Here is a 24,697-nt window from a genome sequence, read left to right as displayed (position 1 = left end):
TTTTATTCAACGCTTGTTTAAGCAAAAAAATATGCGCGCAAATGAACACCCACTATATTAAGAAATGCTACAATTGAGTGTGCGATGTTGGGTTCGAGTCTACTGTGGCATGGTTTTTGAATTTTTTTTATTTATTTGCACGCAAGTGAACACCCACTATATTAAGAATAAATAGATTGTTTGGCAAACGTGGCACAAGTGGCCGGACAAAAATGGATATTCCTCAAAATGAACATACGCCTTAAATTACTTTTGATAAGATAAAACCAAAATTTATAGCATGGCCTCAAGGTTCTCTTTTTAGCACCGCATTTCAATTCCCACTATTAATCAACATATATATTTTTCTAAAATAAATAGAGTGATGAATTCGAATTTGGTGCTCACACACATGTCAATTCCGAACAAGAATCCACTCACGTTTCAGCGGGTCATATTTTCATCTTCCCGAATCAAGTTCAGAAGCAACCTCGTCGTAGCTCAAAGCCCAGGTGACAAAATCTCAACTTTGAGTGAATGAACTGAGTTTTACCAAAACGATTGAAAGATACAATATTATTTATGAACGGAAGGTTTCTATTTTTTTAGCATATGTACATATACACGTCTTTTATTTATTCAATATACATCAGCGTCAGTATATAGTTGTGCGATTGCAGACTGAGTGAGTGAAGAACTTTAAGGATGATTGGTGTGCATATAACATGCATTGTTGAGAAATGGTTGTTCTAGTTGTATGAAGAAGGAGATCTCCAAAATGTTTATTTAAGCTAGTGAATTGATATCCCAGCTTTAATTATATGTGACCAAGTTTCATACAGCTTTAACGTGGGAGTGATTGTTTTAAGTAGTTTTTCTGTTAAAAAGAATTAAATCATTGATTAGTTACTTATCCCTCTAAGTAGGTGAGGATGTGTCTGCTTTTAGAATGCTATCCTGTTGTTCTTGGCAGCATATTGTGTAGGCTTATATGTTGAGCCGAATGTGTGGGAGTGCTTCTTGGTGTGCTGTAGGCCTTTGTGTTGGGATTTATTTTTCGCTGAAGCTGCATTGGCTGCAAATCATAGTGCACTTGCCATAAATCCCATAATGTAGTTATTTTCGTATATAAATATGAGCAGTTTGGATTTGACACGATCGTATACCAAGTCTTCTCCACTGTATTGCTTCACTTCAGTGGTGGCACAATATAGCTGTTTGATAAGTTGTGAATATTAAGACCTGTTAGTTTATTACTGATAAAAGACCTTGATTGACATTCAACCACAGAGATTTTTGTGCATCCATAAAGTTGAAAGGCATTGTCCTAAACAGAATCCAGATCACTTAAAAGCACTCGAAAACTTGTACAACTTTTGATTCAAATAGCTTTCATCCTAGGTTTATATCTTGCCTAAGGTCCCATTTTTTCTGAAGTGTTATTATATATTTTTCTTTTGCCTTTGCTAGTTGTTTACAAATGTATTAATCTGCAAAGAATCTCTACAAACATATAATTTATTCAATGCTTCTCCATCACGTTAGTGAAATTTACTTGCATGATGAATGTCCTGTATAATATTATAAAAAATATTTTACCTAGCATTTTGACGCAGAATATCCAAATCCCACAACTTCACCATCCTAAACAGAGAGATTTTATAATGCCAAACTGTGGCATGCCAGCAATTACTAAAAATACTTTTTGACTTTGAGCCTTTGCTCGTTATCGTGCATATGAAGTACAATGTCTCAGCAGGTATGCAGCAGAGAATAATAATACCGAACAAGCAAGGTCAAAAACTTGTTGGCGTGTTTCATGACACTGGATCAGAAAAACTTGCAGTTTTATGCCACGGCTTTCGGTCCTCAAAGGTTGGTAAACTCCTTTGGTTTGATAAAAAATTATTAGCTTAATAGTTCAATACCAGATGCCATTAATCGTTTTCTTCTCTGAACAGGAGTAATGAATTCTGATTTGTTGCTTGATTTAGACTGCTGAATTGTGAGAGTATATTGATGCCAAAATCTGGAATGATTTCTACAAAATGAACTTCCCTTAAGAAAATAGACTTAGTATGGTCGAAAGAATTTCTTTAGCTTGAATTTCCCACAATGACTGTGTATAGAAGTACCGCCTTCATTTCGTAATTATTTAATGTAAGTTGGAAGGTGTTGCTTTATCTAGTACTTGCTATTCTTTGTCTTAGCAGAAATTTGAAGATGCTATTTCAGTTTTCCATATTCCACTATTGCTTTTTCCAGGACTGAAGTCTCACTGTGACTTTTCCAAATTTTTTCACTAGTCTTCATGATTCAATATAAGAAAAGACAAACTGGAGTTAATGAAAATAATTATTGCCTTCAATATAATGTATATGTATCTCGAATTCAAGGCATATGGTAAGTTACTCTCTATAGTATTGTATTGTGTACAATAATAAACTATATAACAATAAGCTGTTTCAATGCCTCACACACACACATATATATATATGTATGTATATATTTTCTTGACAGTTGGGGGTTTGAGGGGGTTGGGAATCTAATCCCAGACCTCACCTATACAAGGAGTGATAACACTAAGCTACTAGGTTAGTTGTCAAGAAAGGCCTCTTATTCGATGTTTCTTTCTTTCTGTCGTTTGTGCTGCACTTTTACCATGTAGAACTGTAATGTGCCCCTCATCACAATGAAGAATATTCTGGTTCTACCAATAACCCAGGCAGGCAGCTGGCTTGTTCATTTAAAATCTTTTTATCTGCAGGAGAGCAACATGATGGTAAACCTTGCTGTTGCTTTGGAAAATGAAGGAATTAGTGCATTTCGCTTTGATTTTTCTGGAAATGGGTAAGTTCACTTTGTCTTATGAGACTGATTATGATCACACAAGAACAAGTAGCTCGTAAAGATGTTTTAGCTTGCTGTTTATATTGTCTTTGTGCAACAAATAATAAATAGGGAGAAGCTGAACTTGCTCTCATATTTGGCTGCTTTTCTTGTTTTGTTGTGACACATTTTTTAGGCGCATAGACAATTATAACATCCTGGGTAATATGTTCTCTTAGATTAAGGCAACGGCAGGTATCCATCTCTCCTGAAGTTGCATAAAAGGTGGATGGTTTTAGCAATAAGTGCGCTTCAAGAAGAAAATATTCATTTACTTATATCTTGACTGAGCTAAATAAGTATTATGACCTCTCTCTCATTGTTTATCTAACATTAGTTTAGCTGAGGTGTAGATTTCTGGTATGTGTGTAACTGTAATATCCCACATCAGATGGAACCCTTTACAAGAATTTATGAACGCTTTAATGGATTCTTTTAGCAACTCGCTACCGGCCCCTGCGCCGTGGGCGGGGGAAAATATCTCTTGCTTGAAAGTGACAAGTGCCGAAAACAGCAGCAAATATATTTTCCAGATCAATATTTTCTTTTGTTATTTATAATGAAATTAGCTTTTTCGATCATTCTACATGTTTTCTTCTGAAAATAGACAAGAGAAATGCTTAGACACTGCATTAACAACATCTAATACTTAGGCATACTATGACAATTTAATCAAAATTCAGCAATAATTTCCTCAACGAAGCATATTTATGTCTGACAACCTACTTTGGTCAAACTAGAGCTTTAGGGTGGTTTCCTGTAACTGGTCATCCTTCAATTCAAACACAGTGCAGCACTTCAGCCAGTTAAATCTTAGTAAATTTCAAATTTCATGTCTATAATAATATTTCATCAGTACACCATATTCTTTTTGTCTCCACAGTAAGGTGGAATAGATTGTTGAGTTATTTATTTTAGATCTCTTGGTTTCATGTTCTTAGTGGATTTTCAGGGAAAGTGAAGGCCCCTTTGAGTATGGTAACTACTCAGGTGAGAGAGAAGACTTAAGAGCTGTCGTTGAATACTTCACTGGAGTACGTCGTGTGCCAGCTGCTATTCTAGGCCATAGTAAAGGTATGCCACTACTAAATATATTAGATAAGGACTAGTAATTGTGACTAAGATAAGGCTGTTAATTACACCCCCCCCCCCCCTCCACTCTTGTATCTCGTTTTTAATATGTTATTTTGTGGAACTCTTTTTCTGCTCTTGCTTCTGTTTGCTGACTAATTGATTGCCGCGCTTTTCCTATTTCTGCATATTGCAGGTGGCAGTGTTGTCCTCCTTTATGCATCTAAGTATCATGATATAGGTGCTGTTGTTAATGTCTGTGGTCGTTATGATCTCAAAAGCGGTCTTGAAAGACGCCTTGGTGAAAATTTCATGGAAACGCTGAAGAAGGATGGGTATATTGACGTTAAAACTAAAACAGGTTTCATTCGCATTTTCCATTTTCATACTCAAATGCTTTTTTCAGTAAGTCGAGAAACCATGACTCAATGTTGCTTGATGTCTGGGCTTACATCTTTTTTCTCAAGCTTACTTTCGCTGAAGTCCCAATATTATTCCCTCTATTTTGTAGGGGCTGTAAGTTATCGAGTCACGGAGAAGAGTTTACTGGAGCGAGTGAATACAAACATGCATGAGGCATGCCTTTCAATTGACAAGGGCTGCAGGTAACTATGGTCTACCTTATTATTCATGACTATGTAGACAAGTAATGGTAAAATGTGGATACAGGGTGTTGACAGTTCATGGATCAGCAGATGAAGTGATCCCAGTAGACGACGCCCTAGAGTTTGCAAAGATTATACCGAACCACGAGCTGCAAATAATCCAAGGAGCTGATCATAAGTATAGCTCACATCAAGGCGAATTAACTTCAATAGTTGTGCGTTTCATAAAGGAATGCCTGCACTAGACTCAACATCTCTCCAAATAGGTTAGTCACCAGCCCTTACTGCGAAAAATGCGCGTATTTACTTCCATTTGTAAAAACAATTACCTTGCATGATGACTGATTGTTGTTGGATGAAACATCAAATTTGGAATTTTTTCGGCCAACTCAACGTAAAAGAGTGAGCAGTCAAGTATCTCTACATGCTGACTTTCATCTACTTCACATTAGTTTGGACTCTCTATTTCATCTCCCTTTCAACTTTGTGATAGTTAAGAGTTATGTATCACTTATGAAATAAATTAAATACGAGATTTATAGATTAGAAAATAGAAGTTTGTGTCTCAGCTGGCTCTTGTATATATACACTGCAGCTAGTATTTTTATAATGGATCAGGACTAGGAGCATCTTGCAAGATTGCTTTGATATAAATTTTTCTATTATCTCTTCATCGGAAAAACTAGCTTGTTTTTTTTTTTTTTTGGGTAAATAAAATTTTATTTCACCAAATGTATCCGTTGAAGATTACGAACGAACAAATAACAATTACAATCACACAACTTTTAATGTTGAAGCAATCTAGCTAACTTAGGAAATTTTGAACATCTCATCATCAACATAATCATGCATGCTCTCTGCTTACTCTTTCCGCTTCCTGCTCTGAACTTCCTTGCATTCCTCTCTTGCCAAATATGGTAGACTAAGACAGCTACCATTGCTCTATATAGTCCTTGTTTCCTAGATTTTGATCGCCATTGAGTTAATAAGAAGATCTTCTCCTCTGTCCAAGAATGTGCCCCTCTCTGGATATTACACCATTGACTCACTTCATCCCACACTTTTCCAGAATAATCACACTGAAAAAACAAGTGCTCGATAGTCTCATCTAACGTCTCACATAAACAACATCGTGGTTCCACATTGATGCCAATTCGCCTCAAATTTTTACATGTAGACAGTCTCCCCATCATAGTGAGCCATAGAATAAAAACATTCTTTGGCGCTGCTGCATTTTGGCCTAATAACTTCTTCCATCCAACATTTGGAAAAGTTCCTCTCAACTCCGAATAAAGCTTTCTAATAGAAAAGTACGTGTTGTAAAATAGCCATACCTGAGTTTGTTGTTTCCAAATACTCTCGAGCTGCAATGATCTTCCTAACCATCCATGAGGCTTGGTCAGGAGGGTTCATAGTTAACACATTCTGATTTTTAATTTAGCATCCATGAACCCATCGAACCCACAGTTTATCCTTTTTATTCGCGAGATTCCACAAAAGCTTGCAAATAGCTACACGATTCCAAGTCTTCAGATCAACTACATTCCAACCCCTGCAGACATAGGCAAACAAATTTTCTCCCGAGCTCTCTTAATTTTATTCTTATTTGCATTCTTTATAGTTCTTGTGTTTGGTAATTATTTTCTAAGAACTTTTTACTAACAAAATTTAGTTGGTTGAATTCTTATGTTTTTAATACTAGTTATTGCAAATATTTGAGAAAGTGCAAGCTTTTGGCATTTGAGTTTTTAAATTTTGCATTTCTCGTAAGCAGGGATTTAGGTGCATTATTTACTGACGCTTGACAATATTTTGTTAGGGAAATTATTCAAAGCCATTTTTTCTCGTTAGAACCTCTCGTATTAAGAGAGACCAGTCCTCCTTCTAGGTAAATTATTTTTTATTGTATTTACAACTATGACAGTTTTTGCAACTCTTAGAAAATATACGTAGAGAGAAGGTTTCATGGAAAAAGTTAAATATTTAGAAAATGAAGAATGCTTGAGAAAATAGTGGATGAGTCAATAATTTCTATGAACAAATCACTTGTTAAAGAAAATCTTGCCGTAGCCAGTTTATCCAAATTGGTTGATTTTAATTGGCAACTTACAATTTTTCAATGAAAGAATTTTTTGTTTTGTAATAAAGTAATATTGGTTCATATTTTTTAAAACACTATTCTATCGGCTCTCTCTCTTTTCAGTAACAAAAAGTGATTAGAAAAACACTTTTTTTAATTATGATGGCTACAAAGATATTTTTGCTATCCAAATTATCTAGCCTTACTCTTACGGATTCCAACTTCTGAAAATTTCACTTTAATTCAATTTGTTATACATCATCGTCTTGAAATCTCTTTAATCTCATTATAAATTAACATTTAAAAAACTTAATTTTTTAATGAAATTAAGATCTTCTGAGTTCGAAAATGGCTTATAAGATACAAGAAATTTAGGCGGCGTTTACTTTGAAGGATTAGCTTTTGATAGATAAAATTAGTAAGACTAATTTCTTGTTTACTTTGTTAGATTAAAATTTTGGGATATCCCAAGACCCTTGATTATTTTTATCATTTAAGTTTGTTTTGCTTGATTATTATCCCATCAAAAGGGTGGGATTGAAGTAACCCTACTCTTAATAAGAATAAAAATATTCAATCATTCATTTTATCAATCATGTAAAGTAAACGCCTCCTTACAGAATGAAACTCGTCAAGAGCCTTCACCTTCTTTTAAAGATAAAGCGCCCTCTCACTTTGGAAACATAATTTCATAAACATTTCATATTCAAGTATATATGAAGAGTAATGATAAAGAAGTTAGCATTACAAAACCAAATAGTTAAAAATTAAAATGGAAGTGATCGATCTCCTTAAAATTGATCCTTTCTTTTACTTAAATAAATATTATTGTTTCAGAAGGGTCCAAATAAGTAAGTTGATACAATACCACAATAAGAAAATTGGGAGAAAAGAGGCAAAGCAATAGACTGAAACATCTGGAATAAGGATGTTTGTGGCTGGCGAATTTGAATCCCATCAAGAGTAATTTCAAAGAAATGGAAATTATACCGGACTCTGGAATCTGGATGCCTGTCCCTTGAAATAATTAATGACTTTTTATGAAGTGAAATAATTGTCCAAAATATGGGATTAACAACTTTGACACTGAACACCATAATAAGATTTCAATTAAAGGTCGAGATGAATACAAAATGCACAATGGCATTGCTCTTTTCAGAACCACGACTCTTATTTTGGATTGTGTTGGAGGAGTAGTTGCAAAAGATGTAAATCCACTTCAATTGTTTAATAATAACCCAATTTTAGTGACATTAAAAAATGTGTCACAAAATTTATTAATATATCTTTAAGGACGCATTTACTTTGTATAATTGATAAAATGTATGTTGAGTATTTTTATTCTCAAGACTAGGATTAATTTCTCTAATTTCACCATTTCAATGAGATAAGAATCAAGCAAAATGAAATTAAATGATAAAATAATCAAGGGCCTTGAGATATCCCAAATTTCTAATCCATCAAAGTAAATAAGAGATTAACCTTATTATTTTTATCTATCAAGACTAACACCAACACATATATTTATGAAAATATGCACTTATATAGTCATATTGGGGGATTGAAACTCAATATTTGATCATCCATCTTAAAAGCACAAATTTTGGCCATATTTTGCAATTTCAGACTGTATTGACCTTAATTTGAGCGGATCGGATCGGGTTGGGTGTGGGTCCGGATGATACTTTTGGCACTAATATTATAATTTATGTCAAAAGTACCAACATAAAGCAAAACAAAAAAATACTAAGTAAATTTTGTTACATTTAAAAATATAACAAATTTTATGACATCTATTCATATAACAAATTTTGTGACATCCAAAGTCATAACAAAATATTTTTGTCTCACGTGTGTCACTATATGTTTTGTGTGTGTGTGTTTGTGTTTGTGTTTGTGTTTGTCAATATGTCACACACACATTCACAAATATTATATATATACATACCCAAATATTATTGTATTATTTTAACCAGGTAATGAAATTAACTTTTTCAAATAATTAATTATAAATTATATTGTCATAAAAAATAGCTACACTTGCACATATCACAAAAATAACTACACTTTTACATGTCATAAAAATAATTACATATTCAAATGTCACTAAATTTAATAACATGTCTTTATTTTTGTGACATACATAATAATTATCCAACTACAATATTCATAAATTTATTTAGTTACATTTGATATCACTATTTATCAAAATTTATGTCACTACAGGAACACCTTGTTGTAGGGTGTTCATATTCCAAATTTCCAAGGAATTCTTTGAGTCACAGTGTGAACACATTTATAAATATATTATGACATACATAAGTGATTATTTCAAATATAATAATGATTTTCAAATTCTCGCCAAATTAAGAGGGTGTTTGGCTAAATTTATTTTAAAGAGCTTATAAGATGTAGTTTCTTAAGAGCTTATTATAAGTTAATAAAGTGTGTTTGGATAATATGAGCTTATAAACTAGAGCCAAAACACCCTCTAAATCATGTAATCAGTTTATAGCTAGCTATTATTCTTTTTTACTTAATGGTTTTATAGCAGCTCGTCTTACTTTTTTTTAAATTGTTACACTTACAGATATGTCTCATTAACTTTCACACACACACACACACAGTGACACACTTATATATATGAGTTTGTGGCTTTATATTAAGAATCTCTTTTCATTATTATACCCATACTTCAACAGCTCAGCGTTTGTTGTCACCAAATCACCCTTCTTCGAAAGAAACCTATACTATCTCAAAAACTGAGGTGAGCAAATCAATTTTACCAGTACTAATTTTTGCATAAGCGAGTATTATTATTAATTATATGAATTCCGACATGCGTCGTCAAAGATTGGATCGATGCACGATTTCGCTTTTAATTAGCATTAGTATTGCGATTTTATGGTGATTGATTTAACATGTAAAAATTCGAATAAATTTTCAGCAACTATGCATCAGCAAATAACAGTAGTAAACAAGCAAGGCCAGAAACTTGATGGGGTGTTACATGATACTGGATCAACCAATATCGTTGTCTTATGCCATGCTTTTCGATCATCTAAGGTTGGTGATTTTTTAATTTATTTATTAAATTACCAACTTCTTATAATCACTTTCTTAAGTTACGTTGATTAAGTTTTTTGCATCTTATTTTTTTTTTATTTTTTTTATCGAATCTGATTAATATTGATTATGCTATTTTTTTTATATTCGTTTCATAATTAATTAATTAATTACATAGGTATAGATTAGTTTTCTCCATATTTTAATGATTTTGCAGGAGCACTTCGCCATGGTCAAGCTTGCTGGTGCTTTAGAAAATGAAGGAATCACTGCATTTCGCTTTGATTTTTCTCTAACTGAGTGAGAACTCTTCACATTAAGAATTACCTACTTCCGTTGATGTTTGTGCATGTTGCAAATAATTAAAATGGGAAATGAATACAATTATGTATATGAATTGGGTAATTTAATTTAGAATTATGTGTTTTGATAATTGATGTGTAGGTACACCGAAGACTCTTATTATAGCGGTAATTATAATAGCGAGATTGAAGACTTGAGAGCTGTGGTTGAATACTTCTCTGCAGTAAACCGTCCGGTTGCTGCAATTCTTGGCCATAGTAAAGGTACATCTATACTATATTAAGAAGGGAGTTTTCAATTTCAAATCAATTTCAAAATTGAGTGGTAATTTTATAGTTATAATAAAATTGAAGGTTTATTTTAAGCTATACATATTTTTTTTCTTTTTCTTTAGCTTCTTATTCTTCTATTTTATTTCTTTTTTAAAATTGTGAAATTCGACTAATTATAAAATATTTGATATGCATATCAAATTAAAGATCGTGACAAGAGCTTTAATATGAAATATGCTACGTAAATATTGAATTTAAAATATAAAAATTATATTTATTTAAAGATTAAGACTTAAGAAAATTCTCTCTCCTCTTTCCTCTTTTTTTTTGAATAAATCTATTTTTTTTTCAATTATCTTTTATTATATTATTTTCTTTTTTTAAAATATCATTTTTTATTAATATGAATTATTCTCTATTATTTTTATATTAAACTAAAATATATTTATCTTAAATTATAGTATTTTTTAATTATATTTAGAATTTATATATAATAATCAAATGATAATCAATTTTATATATAATAAAATATAAAAATATTTTTCGTGCGTTGCACAAGTGCAAATACTAGTATTTTTTAAAATAGAAAATGGGTTATATATGGCCAAAAAATAAATGAATTTTGTAAAAAGATTGTAATTTTCATCTAAACTTTCAATTAGGCTAAAAAATACATTAATTTATATTTTTATTACAATTTTCATTTGAGTTTGACTTTTGACGAAATTAGAGTTTAGTTGACAATCGGAAGTTCACCTAATGTTCGTCTAACTTCTGATGATGATGAGTATTTAGAAGTTCGGAGGTATAAGAAGACAAAATTTAATAACTTTGACTTAATTTCGGTAATCAATTAAGTTCTAATTTCTTTAAAAGTCAAACTTTACAACGAAAATATAAATTCATATAATTTTTGACTTAATTACAAGTTCACATAAAAATTACACCTTTTTCAAAGTTCGTGTATTTTGTTTTTTCGCCATTAATTAACCCAATAGAAAAATTTAATTGGTATGATTGGTAAATGAATGTCGGTGGGGATTATACATAAGCTGGGTGGGCCCCTGCCCAAACTATGTAGCAACGAGGGGATTCTCATAAAATTAGGGTCATTTGATTCATTTCCAACATTTACAATAATTATTTTATAAATGATGAAAAATATGAAAAGCATTAAAAAAAAAAGGAAAAATTTAAGAACGTGAAAGAGAGCTGATCTAACTAACACAGTCTGTCGTCGGTGGGATTCTTTCTCCTCTTCTGTGTTTTCTCTTTGCATTTCATCCAAACAAATTAAATCCCTAATTTCCACCATTTTTTTCTGATTATTTCCTCGATTCTCTGCAAAAAAAATTCCAAAAAAAAAGAGAAAAATATTTTAGAGAGAGGAATCTCTAGTGTTAAAAGTAAGGGTTAATTGCCGCTAAATTCAAAAGCTTTTAAAAAATTCGCGATATTCTCACCAACTTCAAAATCGGCGTATAAATACACGAATTGAAAATTCGTTCTTAATGTTCCCAAATTAAGTAAAAAACCCCAAATTGAAGGTGACGTGGACTACCGTAAATACAGCGTGGCATAGTCGGCGGTGCAAGAAAACGGCGTCGTTTTTTTTAAACCAATACGACGTCGTTTTGATTTCCAACCACAATTAAAAAAAAAAAAAAAAAGCAAAATTGGGGCTGTGATTTCCAGGTCGCCGGCGAGAGCTTCAAGCTCGGATGGCGAAACCCCTATCTGCCCTGAATCGCGGCCTCCCTCCCTGAATCTAGGCCCCAAATCGCAGCCTCCCTCGTCTCTGGTCTCCCTCTCCTTTCTACTCTCTCCCCTCTCCCCTCTCTCCTCTCTCGATCTAAGCTTCCCAGCTAGACCAGAACACCCCCGCCGCCGTTGCTCACGATTCGAGCAACAACAATGGAAAATCAAGGATTCGAGCAACAAGAAGAAGGAGGGAGCAACAATGCAGTTTTCGAAATCGCACCCTAGCCACCATCATCTCCACCCCTGCCTTTTCCGACCCAGTGAAGAAGGCCCAAGATTCCGGCTTCAAAATCAAGCTCATCACAATCGAATTCCCACAGAGATTCCGGCCTCCCCGACCACCTCCAAGCGTCACCTCACCCTCCTGGTCTCCTCCTTCTCCCGCCGCCACCGAGCCCTTCCATCCCACGAAAACGACGCCGCATCCACGAACGACGACGGCGCGGTGGCATTTCCCTGGGCAGACGAACGACGGCGGCGCGGTGGTGGTGCGGTGATGAGAGAGGGGAGAGGGGGATTAGGTGGTCGAGGGTTGGAGAGGGGGTAGGATTTTTTTATTTTTTTTGTAAATTAATTTATTAATAAATTATTATATTTTATTAAAATAAGATTATTAAAAAAATGACATGTAATACCTAATTGGCATGTATTTGACACATATTCAGTGATTGCCACCTCATTTCGCCGGAGTTAATAATTTTGGGAACATTAAGAACGAATTCTCAATTCGTGTATTTATACGCCGATTTTGAAGTTGGTGAGAATATCGCGAATTTTTTAAAAGCTTTTGAATTTAGCGGCAATTAACCCTAAAAGTAAATACTAGTAATTTTTTATAAACACAACTCTTTTTATATTAGTATTAGATTGAAAAAATTGCCTTGAACATAACAAGAAATCACCTTAAAATATTATTTAAAAGGTGTAGATTTAAAAGATTTATCGATGAATTAACCGTTATATATTTTCAAAGTAGTCTTTTTAGAGACGTTTACTTTGGAGGACTAACTTGATAGATAAAAATAATAAGACTAATATCTTATTTATTTTGATAGATTGGAACTTTGAAATATTCCAAGGTTCTTGATTATTTTTATCATTTAAGCTAGTTTTGTTTGATTCTTATCCCATTAAAAGGGTGGGTTTGGATAAATCTAATTTTTTATGATAAAAATACTCAATCATGCATCTTATCATTCACTTAGTATTCAAAGGTAGAAATGATAATACGAGTAAGATCGGCTATGACACACCATCCTTAGGTGTAATTGAATTGTGCTCAAATTTGACTCGTTTATTATTGAGTTGAGCTTGATCTTTATTTATCAAACATTTTGAATTCACGAGCTCAATCAAGTCTAAATAAACTTTTGAAAATAAATTTAAATCTAAATAATGACCAATTTCTTTTGAATGTGCATCATCCCTTGTTTTCTGCACATTTCAGGTGCCAATGTTGTCCTTGAATATGCATCTAAGTATCACGATATAGGTGCTGTCATCAATGTTTCCGGCCGTTACGATCCCTGGCACATTGACCTTAAATCTAGAAAAGGTATCTTTTTTTGATTTTTTCTTCTAAAAAAATGAATAATGCTGAAATGGTTCAGTAAATGTAGTTGTAACTGTAATAACCATGACCTAAATCTTAAATCATTTGATGATTCAGCATCTTCGGATTATGAAGTGACAAAGGAGAATAAGAGTAAGCAAGTCGATACTAACATTCATGAAGAATGGCTTACGATTGACCCCAGATGCAAGTAAGTAGGATCTCTTATATTTGTATATCTACGAAATTCTCTATAATAGATAATAGATGTAGAAATTCAGAGAATTAGAAGTGATTTAATTGTCGAAAACGCCTGCGCAGGGTGCTGACGGTTCATGGTACGGCTGACAACGACGTGGCTCTGGACGATGCATACGAGATCGGGAAGGTGGTGCCGAACCACCAGCTGCAACTCGTGGACGGCGCTGATCATACTTATCACGCTCGCCTCGACCAACTTGCTGCGGCTGTCGTGCATTTCGCCAAGGAATTGTTCCAGAAGATGCCATTGCCATCTCATCTCGTGACAAAATAATACCGTGATTCACCATCTCCCTGCATTATGTGTAGTTTAGATTTGGATGAGACTTTCATTCCGAATGACGTTGATTTTTGCAGTATTATTATTATTGACATCGGACAATGATGTTTTTCTGCCTCTTCACTAGATACATACAACGATCTGTATTTGCAAAACAAGTACATAATTGTGCAACATTCTTCGCAATCAATCTCTATTCACAATGGACATGTCACACACACACATATGCACCAAGACCTTTGCAGCTATACGACCGGTGCGGATGTCGCGAAGAGATACCTTCTTCCCAGGCTGCTAGAAGTCATAAGTCGCGTCTTGCTCGCCTTCTTTTGCTCTCGCTCGATTGTGTTAATCCTGCACAACTCCATTCTACAAAGTGTTGGCAGTTGCTAGAGCCAGACTGCCTGCCCGCCTATAGGGCCAAATCTTCTCTCACCGTCTCCACATCTTCGCCATCTTTGTCTGCAGATGCAGCATTTCCTCTCAGTTCCAACCTCTCGGTTCCCTTACTATTTTCACTCATCATATCATCCTGCGCGTTACCAAAAAGTATCAAAATCATGCGTTTGAGTTACATAACACCGTATTCTAAGAAAAGAGCAAGTCATACTAGCTTCTGCTTCATCTTCTCAATTCTTTCCTCCAGTTCCACAATGTGGTGCGTCAGTGCCTGCATATAATGTAATTCAATACATTACGTATCAATGAAATCTCTCTAGATTTCAGTACAGGTTTTTTTCAAGATAAGATATTACCTCACGTCGCTGAAGTTCAATAGAACGAGCAAATGCTTGCCTCTTCGTGAGAAGATTTTTGGGCCTAAACGCAAGAGGGGGCCGGTAATTCTTTCCACGATACACTAATATAACGTAGCCTTTGGGGGTTCTTTCAACTGATACCAACACCCCACCACTCTCAGCCTCCAGTGAGATCGCGATGTGCCTGACTTGTGCAAAAGTTTTCCGTTCCACCAAAATCTTTACCAGCTCGCGGTACTTCCAATGTAAGTGCATATTCTCGATAGTACCATCAAATACTTCTCGCCTCCCTATTGATGAAAGAAGGAAATGAGATACACTCGAGTAGGATGGCCAAAAGACATAATGCAATTCTTACCTAGAACTAAATAAGGTTTCATGCTCGACCCAATCCTACGAAACAATTGTCTTTCCTCGTCGGTTAAGGTCTCAAGGTCAGTAGGTAGTTCTTCTGGTTCTTGATTCTTCAGCACTTTTTGCAAGGTTTTCTCAGCATTTCTGATCTTCCCCTTTGCCTGCAGATATCTATTCCGTAAGTATTGCGGAAAAAGGAATTAAAAAAAATTTAGCATCAACCAATTTCTGTAACATAACATACGCACAAGAGCTAGCTTCCTCTGAAGAGATTCGACCAAAGAAGACTGTCTAGCAATAGCTGCATCTCTGAACATCTTCTCCGTTTCTGCAGAGTTAGGTTGTTTCCCCCAACGTGAAGTTGCTGCCACGGTTTCAGCAAGGGTCCCGGCAACTAATTGCTGCCTAGATGCTTTGAGTTTTGGGTCAATCAGTGCTGCAGCTCTATGCCGAGCCTGCTCTTCCTCATCCTGCTGGAAGCCTGTACGCTTCTCCATTTCTACGAGTGCAGTTGAAACGCGCGGTGGCAAGAAGTCGTTACCCCTGTATAAGACAATAAACTCTTTGTTCCTAGAAAGTAGTGTTCCTCCAGTCAATATCTGCAAGGATTTCACCAAATTGATCATAGCTGGCAAGTGATTCAGTACGTGTGTGTCTTCCTCCATAGTTTATCTATTGTATAATCTTAATTCAAATGATTTTCCCTGAAAAACTCAACAAAAGAATCATAGAAATGCTAATAAAAATGTGAGGTATGCATCCCAACCTTGAGTTCTTCGGCCATCCTTTCGTTGTTAGTATTGAGAACGCCACGCTTAATGACTATTTTAGCGATAGCACACTTTTCCCACAACTTCACCATGGCTACAGCAAGACCTTGCAGCTGTCGGCTCCTCCCTAAATCCCCAAGCAACACATCACCAGTAAGAAACAACGACAATAGTTGATTGAATATGCCACTATGTCGTAGGTTATACATACCTAGGGCAAAATGTGGAGGCATTGCCCTTGCTGCCCTACGTAAGAAAGTCATTCCTTTATCGCGCAAGGTTCTCCTACTCCCATGTGGTAGAAGTCTGTATGGAGTCTTGTATCCAGGGACAACAGCCGGCAGTAAGTCTGCATCAACAGGAATTGGTTCGCGACCTGTCCAGTCCATGAACCTCGGGCCGAGCTCATCCAACACAATGTTGAGCTCGCTTAAATCCATTTGCTCTTCTTCGGATAAACTCTTAAAATAAGCTGAACTATATAGTGAAGATGACTGTGAAGCTCTATTTACGCGTTCAAATTTGACACTTTTAGGAGAATCTTCTTGGGAAGATCCTAATGCTCCAGCATCTGCTTGCTGGCTATACGATTTTACACAATCAAACTTGTATGTCAACCCTCTGTACAACACAACCGAACTTCCCGATCTCCATATCACCAAACCTCCAGTTCTACTCTGACATACAACACAACGCAGCAAAATTATTGAAAGAAACAAGTAAACTTGCCAATTATTTTAATGAACTCATCAAACATATTCTTATGCTAAGAGCAACTAAGCCATATTATTATCATCAGAAAAACAATATCAAAAGAAACAGTAAACCTCAAGAAACTCATGTGTTCTCTTCATGTTCTTGGAAGGAGGCCCTTCGAACTTCAACTTGACGACCTCCTCGTGTTTCCACTTGTCATGGATTTCATTCACCAATGCTTGTGTCACACCAGCTGCTCCGACTTTGATCCTCTCCACCATCCTCAACGACACGTTCCTAAGCCTCTTCAGCTCGTGCTCAGGTATCGACCTCTCTGCTGACACCGTCTTCCTATCCCTGAATTTGTCATTCTTCACAACTTCAACACTGTTCATTCTCTTCCATGGCAATTTGTTTAAATCGCCTCCACCAGCAGAACTCTTAATGCTGCCAGCATTTCGACAAACAGCTGGCGGGTCCTCCATGACACTAGCACTCACAGCATCCAAATTCTCAATTTTCGGAGGTAATCCAATTGGGGCTTCATCAAATTCGCGGAATTTCCTTTCACTCTCACCCTCTATCATTACATCCTTCACCGAATTATCAGAGCTCGTAACAGCACTATCCAAATATTCCTCATTTCGAGGACGCTCATAAACCACATTAGTCCCTTTTCCAACATTTTCTGCAGAACTCCTCGAACCATCGGAGATAAACACTTTCCTCTTTCCGCTTCCATGAGCCCAAGGAGCTGAATTCGACTTAATTTCTACATGAGCACGAACCGGGTCGCTTGCGCGACTACTCTTATCAGGTTCTTCTACGGAAGAAACATTGGGTGAAAGTTGTGGAAATTCTTGATTTGTTTCGCCGATTTCTTGTTCTTGCCAGGGGAAATTCTCCCGTAAAGAAGGCATCTTTTGGGACCATTTTTTGTGAACTTGCTCGAGAAAACTTGGCCTGGGCTTCCTCTTCTTGGTCTTCAACAGATTGGGTTCGTTGTCAAATTGAACTGTCAGCTGACAGCAAGAAATTTTGAGTTTTCCAGCTCTACTCGAAGAATGGGGTTTTGGGTTATATAAAAGAAAGAAGAGAGACTGTGAGGGAGAAGGGTCTGAAGGAGGGGATAAGAAGTTGGATGGCAGTGATGAAAACGCCATGGCGATGAGGTTTTTGAGGTTTTGCAAGTTTTAAAACCAGCGGAGGACAATATTGCGATATTAATTTCTCTGGGGGTCTTACTAAAGATATTAATCCGATCCCTCTACTTTTCTCCTATTGCTCAATTCAAAATTAGCCCATATTTTGGTTTTCAAAAAAAAAGCCCATCGTTTTTTCCTTTTTTTGTTAAGAAATGTAAATTAGTTAGTTTTTTTGTATCTTTTTTTGTTTATATGAAACGAGGAGAAATGGTTAGTTACTCATACTAAAAGATAGTAGCAGCTAAGAGCACCCGCATCGCGGGTACTCGAGGAGGTCCTCGAGGAGATGGCCGGCTTCGAGGAGGGCGATGCGGCGTGGAGGTCCTCGAGGAGTACCCGAGTTATCGGGTATCCTCGAGTAGGCGCGTGCTCTGCACGCGCCATAATTAAAAAAAAAAAAAAATTATTTATATTTGATTTTCGACCGTTTCTTCAATTTTTCTTTTTTTTGCTTTCCAACGGCTCTTTCAACGGCATTCTTCCATTTTCCTTTTTTTTTTATCTTCTTTTCTCTCTATAAATAATACTTCTCCCTACAACTCATTCACCTACAATTCATTCATCACAACTCACTTTCATTCATCACAACTCATTCCTTCTTCCTCCTACAATTTTTCTTCCAAAAATGTCGTCACCTGAACATGATTCTTCGCCCGATTCCGACGAAGTCGCTGATTCTCTTTCTCCTTTGCAGAAATGCACGTCGGCTATCCGCCAATTAGCCACCGGGGTTAGTGCGGATGTGTTCGATGAGTATCTCAAAGTGGCGGACTCAACCGGTCGTCTATGCCTAAAGAAGTTCTGCAAGGCGGTCATACGGGCTTTTGGAGCCCATTACCTGCGCCGTCCAACGGCAACAGACGTGCAACGCCTACTCCGAATGCACGAGGCGAGACATGGTTTTCCCGGGATGCTCGGGAGCTTAGACTGCATGCATTGGGCGTGGAAGAACTGCCCAAAGGCGTGGCACGGCGCATACACACGCGGGGATCAGGGAGAGCCCACCTTGATATTGGAGGCCGTTGCCTCTTTCGATTTGTGGATTTGGCACGCCTTCTTCGGTGTTGCTGGTTCAAACAACGACATCAATGTGCTGAATCAGTCTCCTCTCTTCTCCGACGTGTTAGGAGGAACTGCGGCGCCTGTGGTCTTTCATGCCAACCAGCGCGAATACCGGATGGGCTACTATTTGTGTGATGGCATATATCCGGAGTGGCGTTGCTTCGTGAAGAGTCCATCAATGGCAACCAATCCGAAGGAGGCAAGGTTCAAGAAGATGCAAGAATCGGCACGGAAGGATGTGGAACGCGCCTTCGGAGTCCTTCAAGCTCGGTGGGGAATCATTCGAAGTCCGGCGCGCAATTGGTACGTAGAGCACCTGAAGGACATCATGATGTGTTGCATCATTCTCCACAACATGATTGTGGAACACGAAGGTGAAGCGGCTGCCAACTGGAGAGATGATGACGGGGCGTCTAGCAGTGGTTCGACGGAGAGTGCTGGACAAACACCGGTGTCCTTCGAGGAATATGTGCGAAGGGATAGCCTTCTCCGAGATAGACAACTACATGCTCAGCTCCGATATGATTTGACTGAGCACCTTTGGGCACGTTTCGGACCTCTAGGACCAGAGTAGTTAATTTTTAGGAATTGTTTTTATTTTATTAAAGTTTTATGTAATATTTAGGATTTTATAATTAATGCAATTTAAATTTGTAATAAATTGTGTTATTTAAATTTGAGAAATAAAATTTAAATGAAAAACATAAAATCAAAACTAATATTATCAAGTAGGCTATCAAGGAACCCCAATGCAGCACTACCTACTCAATAACACAAACACTATCAAGTAGGCTATCAAGGAGGTCCCAATGCGGATGCTCTAACAAGGGGTAATAATATTTCTGAAGAGATTAAACAAAAATTAGGACATGTTTAATTTTAGATCGGATGTCTCAGATCTGATATTTTAAGTATAATTTATATTTTTTACATAATTGGTTTGCAAATTATTGCACATGTTGCATGAATTTATTTATTGATAATACACTTGCTATCACTAGAGTCTTATTATTAGCACAAGACAAGTTGATTTGAAATGAATAAAATTCTAAATTCAAGGAACTTAATATTCTCCATCAAATAAAAATAGAGAATCCTAATTAATTAACCTTTTTCACTTTCTCAAATCCGTAAGAACTTTTCGCCCATTTCCATTAGCAGGTGATATATATACATCCCTTGACAAAGTACAAATGGTGATTAATTAGGCAGAGTTGAAAATCCTCTGGCCAGGAGACAGTATGGTGTTGGGATCAAACATGGCTTTCCTCTTCTGAATGGTTGGCCATTTGGAGCCAAACTGATGGATCCATTCTTGCTTCGACTTTATATTAGGAAGATACTGCTTCACTTCTATCCCCTTTCTTCTGCAGAACTCCAAAATCCCTTGGTTGAATTCATCAATGTAGTGATAATCATCTTGCGGCGTTGAATGCAGCAGCGACAGAGCGTAGAACACTTCCTCGTCCGGCACCACAGCTGACATTCTTTCGTCCCATCTGCATGCATATGAATTAAGCACCTAATCCAACTCTAATAATTTGTTGATAATGGCTTACTTGTTTCTGTTCAAGGGGTAGAAGATAAAGATGCCGGACGTGTGGTTGAGTTTGGGGAGCATGCCGGCTAATACTCCGGCGTTGAAATCGAATATGCCAGATTTGGGTATGAAGAGATTGAGCCATGGGTGAGATTGCAGTGGTGGCGTCTCATTGTCCAAGTTCCCCACTCTAGCTATGAAGTCAACGAATGACGCATCTGTAGTCATGTTGTATCCGCTCATGTACTTCAACTCCTTCAATAATGTCTCAAATTCCTGAACAAAACAATTATTAGGTTACATTACCCTCAGATAACAAAATAAGGTTTCCTTTCACACCAAAAGAAAAACATAATTAGTGTTTAATTAATGCATGTATGTATGTATACCTCATCAATGGTGGCAGCAGTTTGATTGTCGTAATACTTGACAAGTTCAATGGCGTAGAGGATCCCTTGCTTCTTCAGTAGCGCAGCGACGTCGTCTTGCCGCGAAGGAGACGACGACGTCCATTCATTTGCCGCATTCTCATTTGTGATCAGAAAGCCTTCCACATAGTTTGAACAGTTGTTTGATATCAGATATTCTTGGTCCCTTGAAAATGTTGTGAAATTGCTATAAAGCAATTTCGCCCATTTTACCTATTCATCACAAATACATAAAAACATGAGAGATTAACAAGTGGAAGTGTATACCTATATGAGATTTCAAAGAAAATTATAAATGATTTTGTTGCAAACTTTTCAAAAGAATAAATCAATGTTTTGGTCCTAAGAACTTAAACAAAATTAATTGTGTTAATGAATATCCCCTTTGAAAAATTGTATTAATATTTTGGAATAGATAAGATTGAAAGGTCACACTAAATAGATGTGATAAATAAGTTTGATATATATAGAAGGATTGAAGGGTCATCACTTATCAAATAATCTATTCAATTTTGGGGTGATAAATAATTATGCAGTTGAATGATTGACTACAAGCCAAATTATTCATTACGATGTGAATTATACTATAAATTAAATACTTAATTAAATAATTAATTAAATTATTTTATCAACGGCTTCTTTGTCACTTGAGTTGAATCAAACTCTTCGTAGGTGTTTAGTCGTGCCGGCTAGATTGAGGACAACCTCGGACTACATACATCTGGATATAGGTTGCACGTCTAACTCAATCCCCATCATTTTGGGCCGGCCCAAAGATTATTTAGTTTTTGTTTCACTCTCATAATAAGCATTTTATATCGTCATTTTTCCTGAAAAACATTTTGTATTGTCATTTAAAATTTTCCACTTTTACTCTCCGGGCTCTATTTATTTGTGTTTTAAAAGGAAAGACCATTTTAAAAAAAAATGGACCCTAATATCTTTGTATAAGACAAATGGTGATTAGAAATAATACACCTTTGAAAATTTACATAGAGAAATATACACTAGTTAGCTGAGTCAAACTCATATGATCTTTTCTTTCTTTCTTTCTTTCTCTCTGTGTCTCATTTATATATTTAATTTGGCCTTGTGAGGAACGTAAATACTTACTCTTGTTGGTGCTTTGTCTAGGATTATTCTTGCTCGTGTGATAATCCCAAACTGTCCAAGACCGCCAAGCACTCCATAAAATAACTCCGGATTTCTTGTTCTTGAGCAACTCATGAATTCCCCTTTCCCTAATCAAACGGATGCAATTTAATTGCCATCATGTTAATGTATACAAATAAAAATATTACCCATAATCTCAAAATACTATTACCTAACAAATACTCCCTCCGTCCCCAAAATAAGTTCCTCTTTGGGGACGGCACGGGTTTTAAGGAAAATTGTAAAGTGTATTGATAGTGGAGAAAAATATATTATAATTAATATTGAGAGTGGTGAAAAGGTGAAAAAGTGTTATAATTAATATTGGGAGTGGTGAAAAAGTGAAAAATAAGAATAAATAAAGTATTATTAGTGGTGGGGTAGTTGTCCAAAAATAGATCTTTTCCTTTAATATGAAATTCTATAAAATCAAACCCTAGTAACTAAAAACATCATTTCCAAAATCACACGAAATCCTCAATTTAAAAATAATACTCCTATTTTCCATATTCTGGAAGAAGAAGAAAAAAAGAAGCAATAAAATAAAATAATAATAAAAAAGAGAGAGAGACGAAAGAGTGTGCGCACCAGTAATGACATCAAGCTCAACAACATTAGCAATTTGAGGGCCATGCAGAAACGCCTGGCCGCTGATCCCCGCGTTCGACAGCGTGCCGCCCACGCTCAGGTACACGTAATCCGTCCACGACACCGGCGCCACCCCCTCCGCCACCGCCGCGCGCAGCACGTCGATCCACAGCTGCTCGCCCCCCACATCCGCGTACATCCCCGACGAGCTCTTGCTGATCTGGATCCGCCCCCCCTTCCCGCCCAGCGCCGTCATGTCCACCACCACCCCGCCACCGGCCATCGCCTGCCCCCGCACCGAGTGCCCGCGGCCCCTCGCCGCCACCGTCAGCGGACTCCGAGAGCGGATTAGGTCGATAATGTCCTTTTCCGTCGACGGGTAGAGGACTCCCGTGGGGATCTCGTGGACGATGTTGCCGTAGTCGCTCGAGCCCTTACGGAGGGAATCGGAGTCATTTCTGATGTTCGGCGCCGATGGGTTCGCGGCGGAGCGGATTGAATGGATTATGATAAGGATTGATAATAATATGGAGAGGGTTGAAATTGAACAACTCATTTTTATTTAAATCTATATTAGTATTTTATTTTATTTGCTGCATTAATTCGTTTACGTATTTATAGAGTGGAATGAGTGTGGAAAAGAGCTGCTTTGGGGTAAATTGTTTGACTTGTTAATTGCAATTGCAAAATTAATTGAATAAGATTGCCAGTATCTTACCGCTTACTTCTAACTGCCAGATATAATCGATGACCGAATATAATATTATGTTTATTTATTGTAATATTAATTGAATAAGGTCTTGACCAAGTGTACAAATTATAAATCTCTACGGTTATATAATTTTCAGTTAGTACGAATATTGATGTGTTTTCATCAACTGTGATTACGAAGAGGCTCATTAAATTAATTAAAATACAACATTTTTAATTAGAACCAAATTAAATTAATTATCACAATATAATTAAAATTATGTTCGACGTACCTAGTACAGATGGACGTACTAGTATCGGTTCAAATGCAGTATATATCGGTAATTATGGAAATTGATGCGAAATGAAATCCGGTACGAGTAATCAAAAATTCGATTCAATTAATCGGTACCAGTATTAATTACTATCTTTAATTTTATCGATAATGTTTAATTATTCGAATATTCAATTATTCAGACAACTGAATTACATTTCAGGTAAGTATCGATTATGGTAATTTGGATGAAATCGAGTATCAGTAATCAAGAATTCGAATACATGTACCCAAACTGATTACCAATCATAAAAATGCCTAATATGTAATACTTATAAAACTCTTATCAGATAAATGAGTTGTTCGTACCGTGCGAAGGATGGTACATGAAAATTTATGTATTTCTTTGTCACAACATTCTATGAATTAGTCTTATTATATATATATATATATATATATATATATATATATATATATATATATGGAAGAGCTACAGTATAAACACTTCTTAACATATAAAATACAAACTATCTAAAATGTATGAATTCTGTGTAGAGCACGTATAAATTCGTTATGTAAATGTATGAATTGCGAAAAATAAATTTTTTGATATCTATGGGATTCGAACTCGGGACCATGAATTCATACAACAAGATGATGAATCAACCGTAAATCTTGATGATCTAAGGGCTGAAAATAGTTCTTATTCTATATTTTAGGAGGTGTTTTTATTTTAGCCAACCCCTATATACATATATACACTTTATTTTATGTTTTGGAAACATGTATATATAGTTTATATTAGATTAAGATATTTAGATTAAATCGATTAAGAGAGATGAATTCTAAAAGGATGAAAATAAATATTTTAATTTCTTCCATCGTATCACAATAGGCATTCATGAGTTGTTACAGATGCATGTATTATACGCTACCATTTACAACTTTTTATAACGTTTGTAGAAATTAATTAGTATTATAAATATTAATGATGTGGAAGGGCAAGACTTCTGATGCTATGACCTTTTCCAATAAAATCGTAATGAGATTCTTATGCCAAA

At 36.0% G+C, this 24,697-nt stretch overlaps 4 protein-coding genes across 6 annotated transcripts; 2 read left to right on the top strand and 2 right to left on the bottom strand.

The window, feature by feature from the left end:
- The first annotated feature begins 209 nt into the window (after positions 1-209).
- LOC130986538 (uncharacterized) lies at positions 210-4,985 on the top strand. Its single transcript, XM_057909976.1, has 7 exons — positions 210-491; positions 1,739-1,854; positions 2,747-2,829; positions 3,821-3,942; positions 4,136-4,300; positions 4,451-4,544; positions 4,609-4,985. Exons 1-7 carry the CDS (start codon positions 365-367, stop codon positions 4,787-4,789), a joined length of 888 nt encoding a protein of 295 aa, XP_057765959.1. The 5' UTR covers positions 210-364; the 3' UTR covers positions 4,790-4,985.
- A 4,317-nt stretch (positions 4,986-9,302) lies between these two features.
- Positions 9,303-14,230, top strand: LOC130986545 (uncharacterized). 2 transcript variants are annotated; one of them, XM_057909995.1, is made up of 7 exons: positions 9,303-9,391; positions 9,572-9,690; positions 9,908-9,990; positions 10,135-10,256; positions 13,474-13,581; positions 13,696-13,789; positions 13,900-14,230. In XM_057909995.1, exons 2-7 carry the CDS (start codon positions 9,577-9,579, stop codon positions 14,111-14,113), a joined length of 735 nt encoding a protein of 244 aa, XP_057765978.1. In that variant the 5' UTR covers positions 9,303-9,391; positions 9,572-9,576; the 3' UTR covers positions 14,114-14,230. The 2 variants fall into 2 exon arrangements, with proteins under 2 accessions (XP_057765978.1, XP_057765970.1); XM_057909987.1 differs by lacking the exon at positions 9,303-9,391 and having other exon boundaries at positions 9,445-9,690.
- LOC130986516 (CRM-domain containing factor CFM3, chloroplastic/mitochondrial) lies at positions 13,646-17,934 on the bottom strand. 2 transcript variants are annotated; one of them, XR_009089295.1, is made up of 9 exons: positions 16,829-17,916; positions 16,213-16,678; positions 15,998-16,128; positions 15,480-15,830; positions 15,236-15,392; positions 14,875-15,167; positions 14,730-14,789; positions 14,399-14,651; positions 13,646-14,133 (listed from the first exon to the last, which is right to left on the bottom strand). XR_009089295.1 is itself a non-coding variant. In XM_057909949.1 (8 exons), exons 1-8 carry the CDS (start codon positions 17,858-17,860, stop codon positions 14,532-14,534), a joined length of 2,610 nt encoding a protein of 869 aa, XP_057765932.1. In that variant the 5' UTR covers positions 17,861-17,934; the 3' UTR covers positions 14,179-14,531. The 2 variants fall into 2 exon arrangements, 1 of the variants encoding a protein (XP_057765932.1); XM_057909949.1 differs by lacking the exon at positions 13,646-14,133 and having other exon boundaries at positions 14,179-14,651; positions 16,829-17,934.
- A 2,060-nt stretch (positions 17,935-19,994) lies between these two features.
- LOC130986529 (cytokinin dehydrogenase 4-like) lies at positions 19,995-23,329 on the bottom strand. The gene is made up of 5 exons (XM_057909964.1): positions 22,673-23,329; positions 22,046-22,173; positions 20,894-21,145; positions 20,524-20,780; positions 19,995-20,463 (listed from the first exon to the last, which is right to left on the bottom strand). The coding sequence occupies exons 1-5, from the start codon at positions 23,226-23,228 to the stop codon at positions 20,169-20,171; spliced, it is 1,488 nt and encodes a 495-aa protein (XP_057765947.1). The 5' UTR covers positions 23,229-23,329; the 3' UTR covers positions 19,995-20,168.
- Positions 23,330-24,697: the final 1,368 nt, after the last annotated feature.

Source organism: Salvia miltiorrhiza, chromosome 1, assembly GCF_028751815.1.
Source record: "Salvia miltiorrhiza cultivar Shanhuang (shh) chromosome 1, IMPLAD_Smil_shh, whole genome shotgun sequence".
Lineage (NCBI taxonomy): Eukaryota > Viridiplantae > Streptophyta > Magnoliopsida > Lamiales > Lamiaceae > Salvia > Salvia miltiorrhiza.
This window is presented reverse-complemented; position numbering and strand designations above follow the sequence as displayed.

What these genes read in the sequence shown, in the direction of transcription:
- LOC130986529 (XM_057909964.1), bottom strand. Translation starts at nt 23,228, where the DNA reads ATGAGTTGTTCAATTTCAACCCTCTCCATATTATTATCAATCCTTATC. An exon ending in TGAGCTTGATGTCATTACTG is followed by an intron (nt 22,174 to 22,672) that starts GTGCGCACACTC and finishes CCGTTTGATTAG; the next exon opens with GGAAAGGGGAATTCATGAGT. An exon ending in CTGCTGCCACCATTGATGAG is followed by an intron (nt 20,781 to 20,893) that starts GTATACATACAT and finishes TGTTTTGTTCAG; the next exon opens with GAATTTGAGACATTATTGAA.
- LOC130986545 (XM_057909987.1), top strand. Translation starts at nt 9,529, where the DNA reads ATGGTGATTGATTTAACATGTAAAAATTCGAATAAATTTTCAGCAACT. An exon ending in TTTGATTTTTCTCTAACTGA is followed by an intron (nt 9,991 to 10,134) that starts GTGAGAACTCTT and finishes ATTGATGTGTAG; the next exon opens with GTACACCGAAGACTCTTATT. An exon ending in TGACCTTAAATCTAGAAAAG is followed by an intron (nt 13,582 to 13,695) that starts GTATCTTTTTTT and finishes TTGATGATTCAG; the next exon opens with CATCTTCGGATTATGAAGTG.
- LOC130986516 (XM_057909949.1), bottom strand. Translation starts at nt 17,860, where the DNA reads ATGGCGTTTTCATCACTGCCATCCAACTTCTTATCCCCTCCTTCAGAC. An exon ending in GCCTCCACATTTTGCCCTAG is followed by an intron (nt 16,129 to 16,212) that starts GTATGTATAACC and finishes TTGGGGATTTAG; the next exon opens with GGAGGAGCCGACAGCTGCAA. An exon ending in TTCAGAGGAAGCTAGCTCTT is followed by an intron (nt 15,393 to 15,479) that starts GTGCGTATGTTA and finishes AGATATCTGCAG; the next exon opens with GCAAAGGGGAAGATCAGAAA.
- LOC130986538 (XM_057909976.1), top strand. Translation starts at nt 365, where the DNA reads ATGAATTCGAATTTGGTGCTCACACACATGTCAATTCCGAACAAGAAT. An exon ending in ACGGCTTTCGGTCCTCAAAG is followed by an intron (nt 1,855 to 2,746) that starts GTTGGTAAACTC and finishes TTTTATCTGCAG; the next exon opens with GAGAGCAACATGATGGTAAA. An exon ending in TATTCTAGGCCATAGTAAAG is followed by an intron (nt 3,943 to 4,135) that starts GTATGCCACTAC and finishes TGCATATTGCAG; the next exon opens with GTGGCAGTGTTGTCCTCCTT.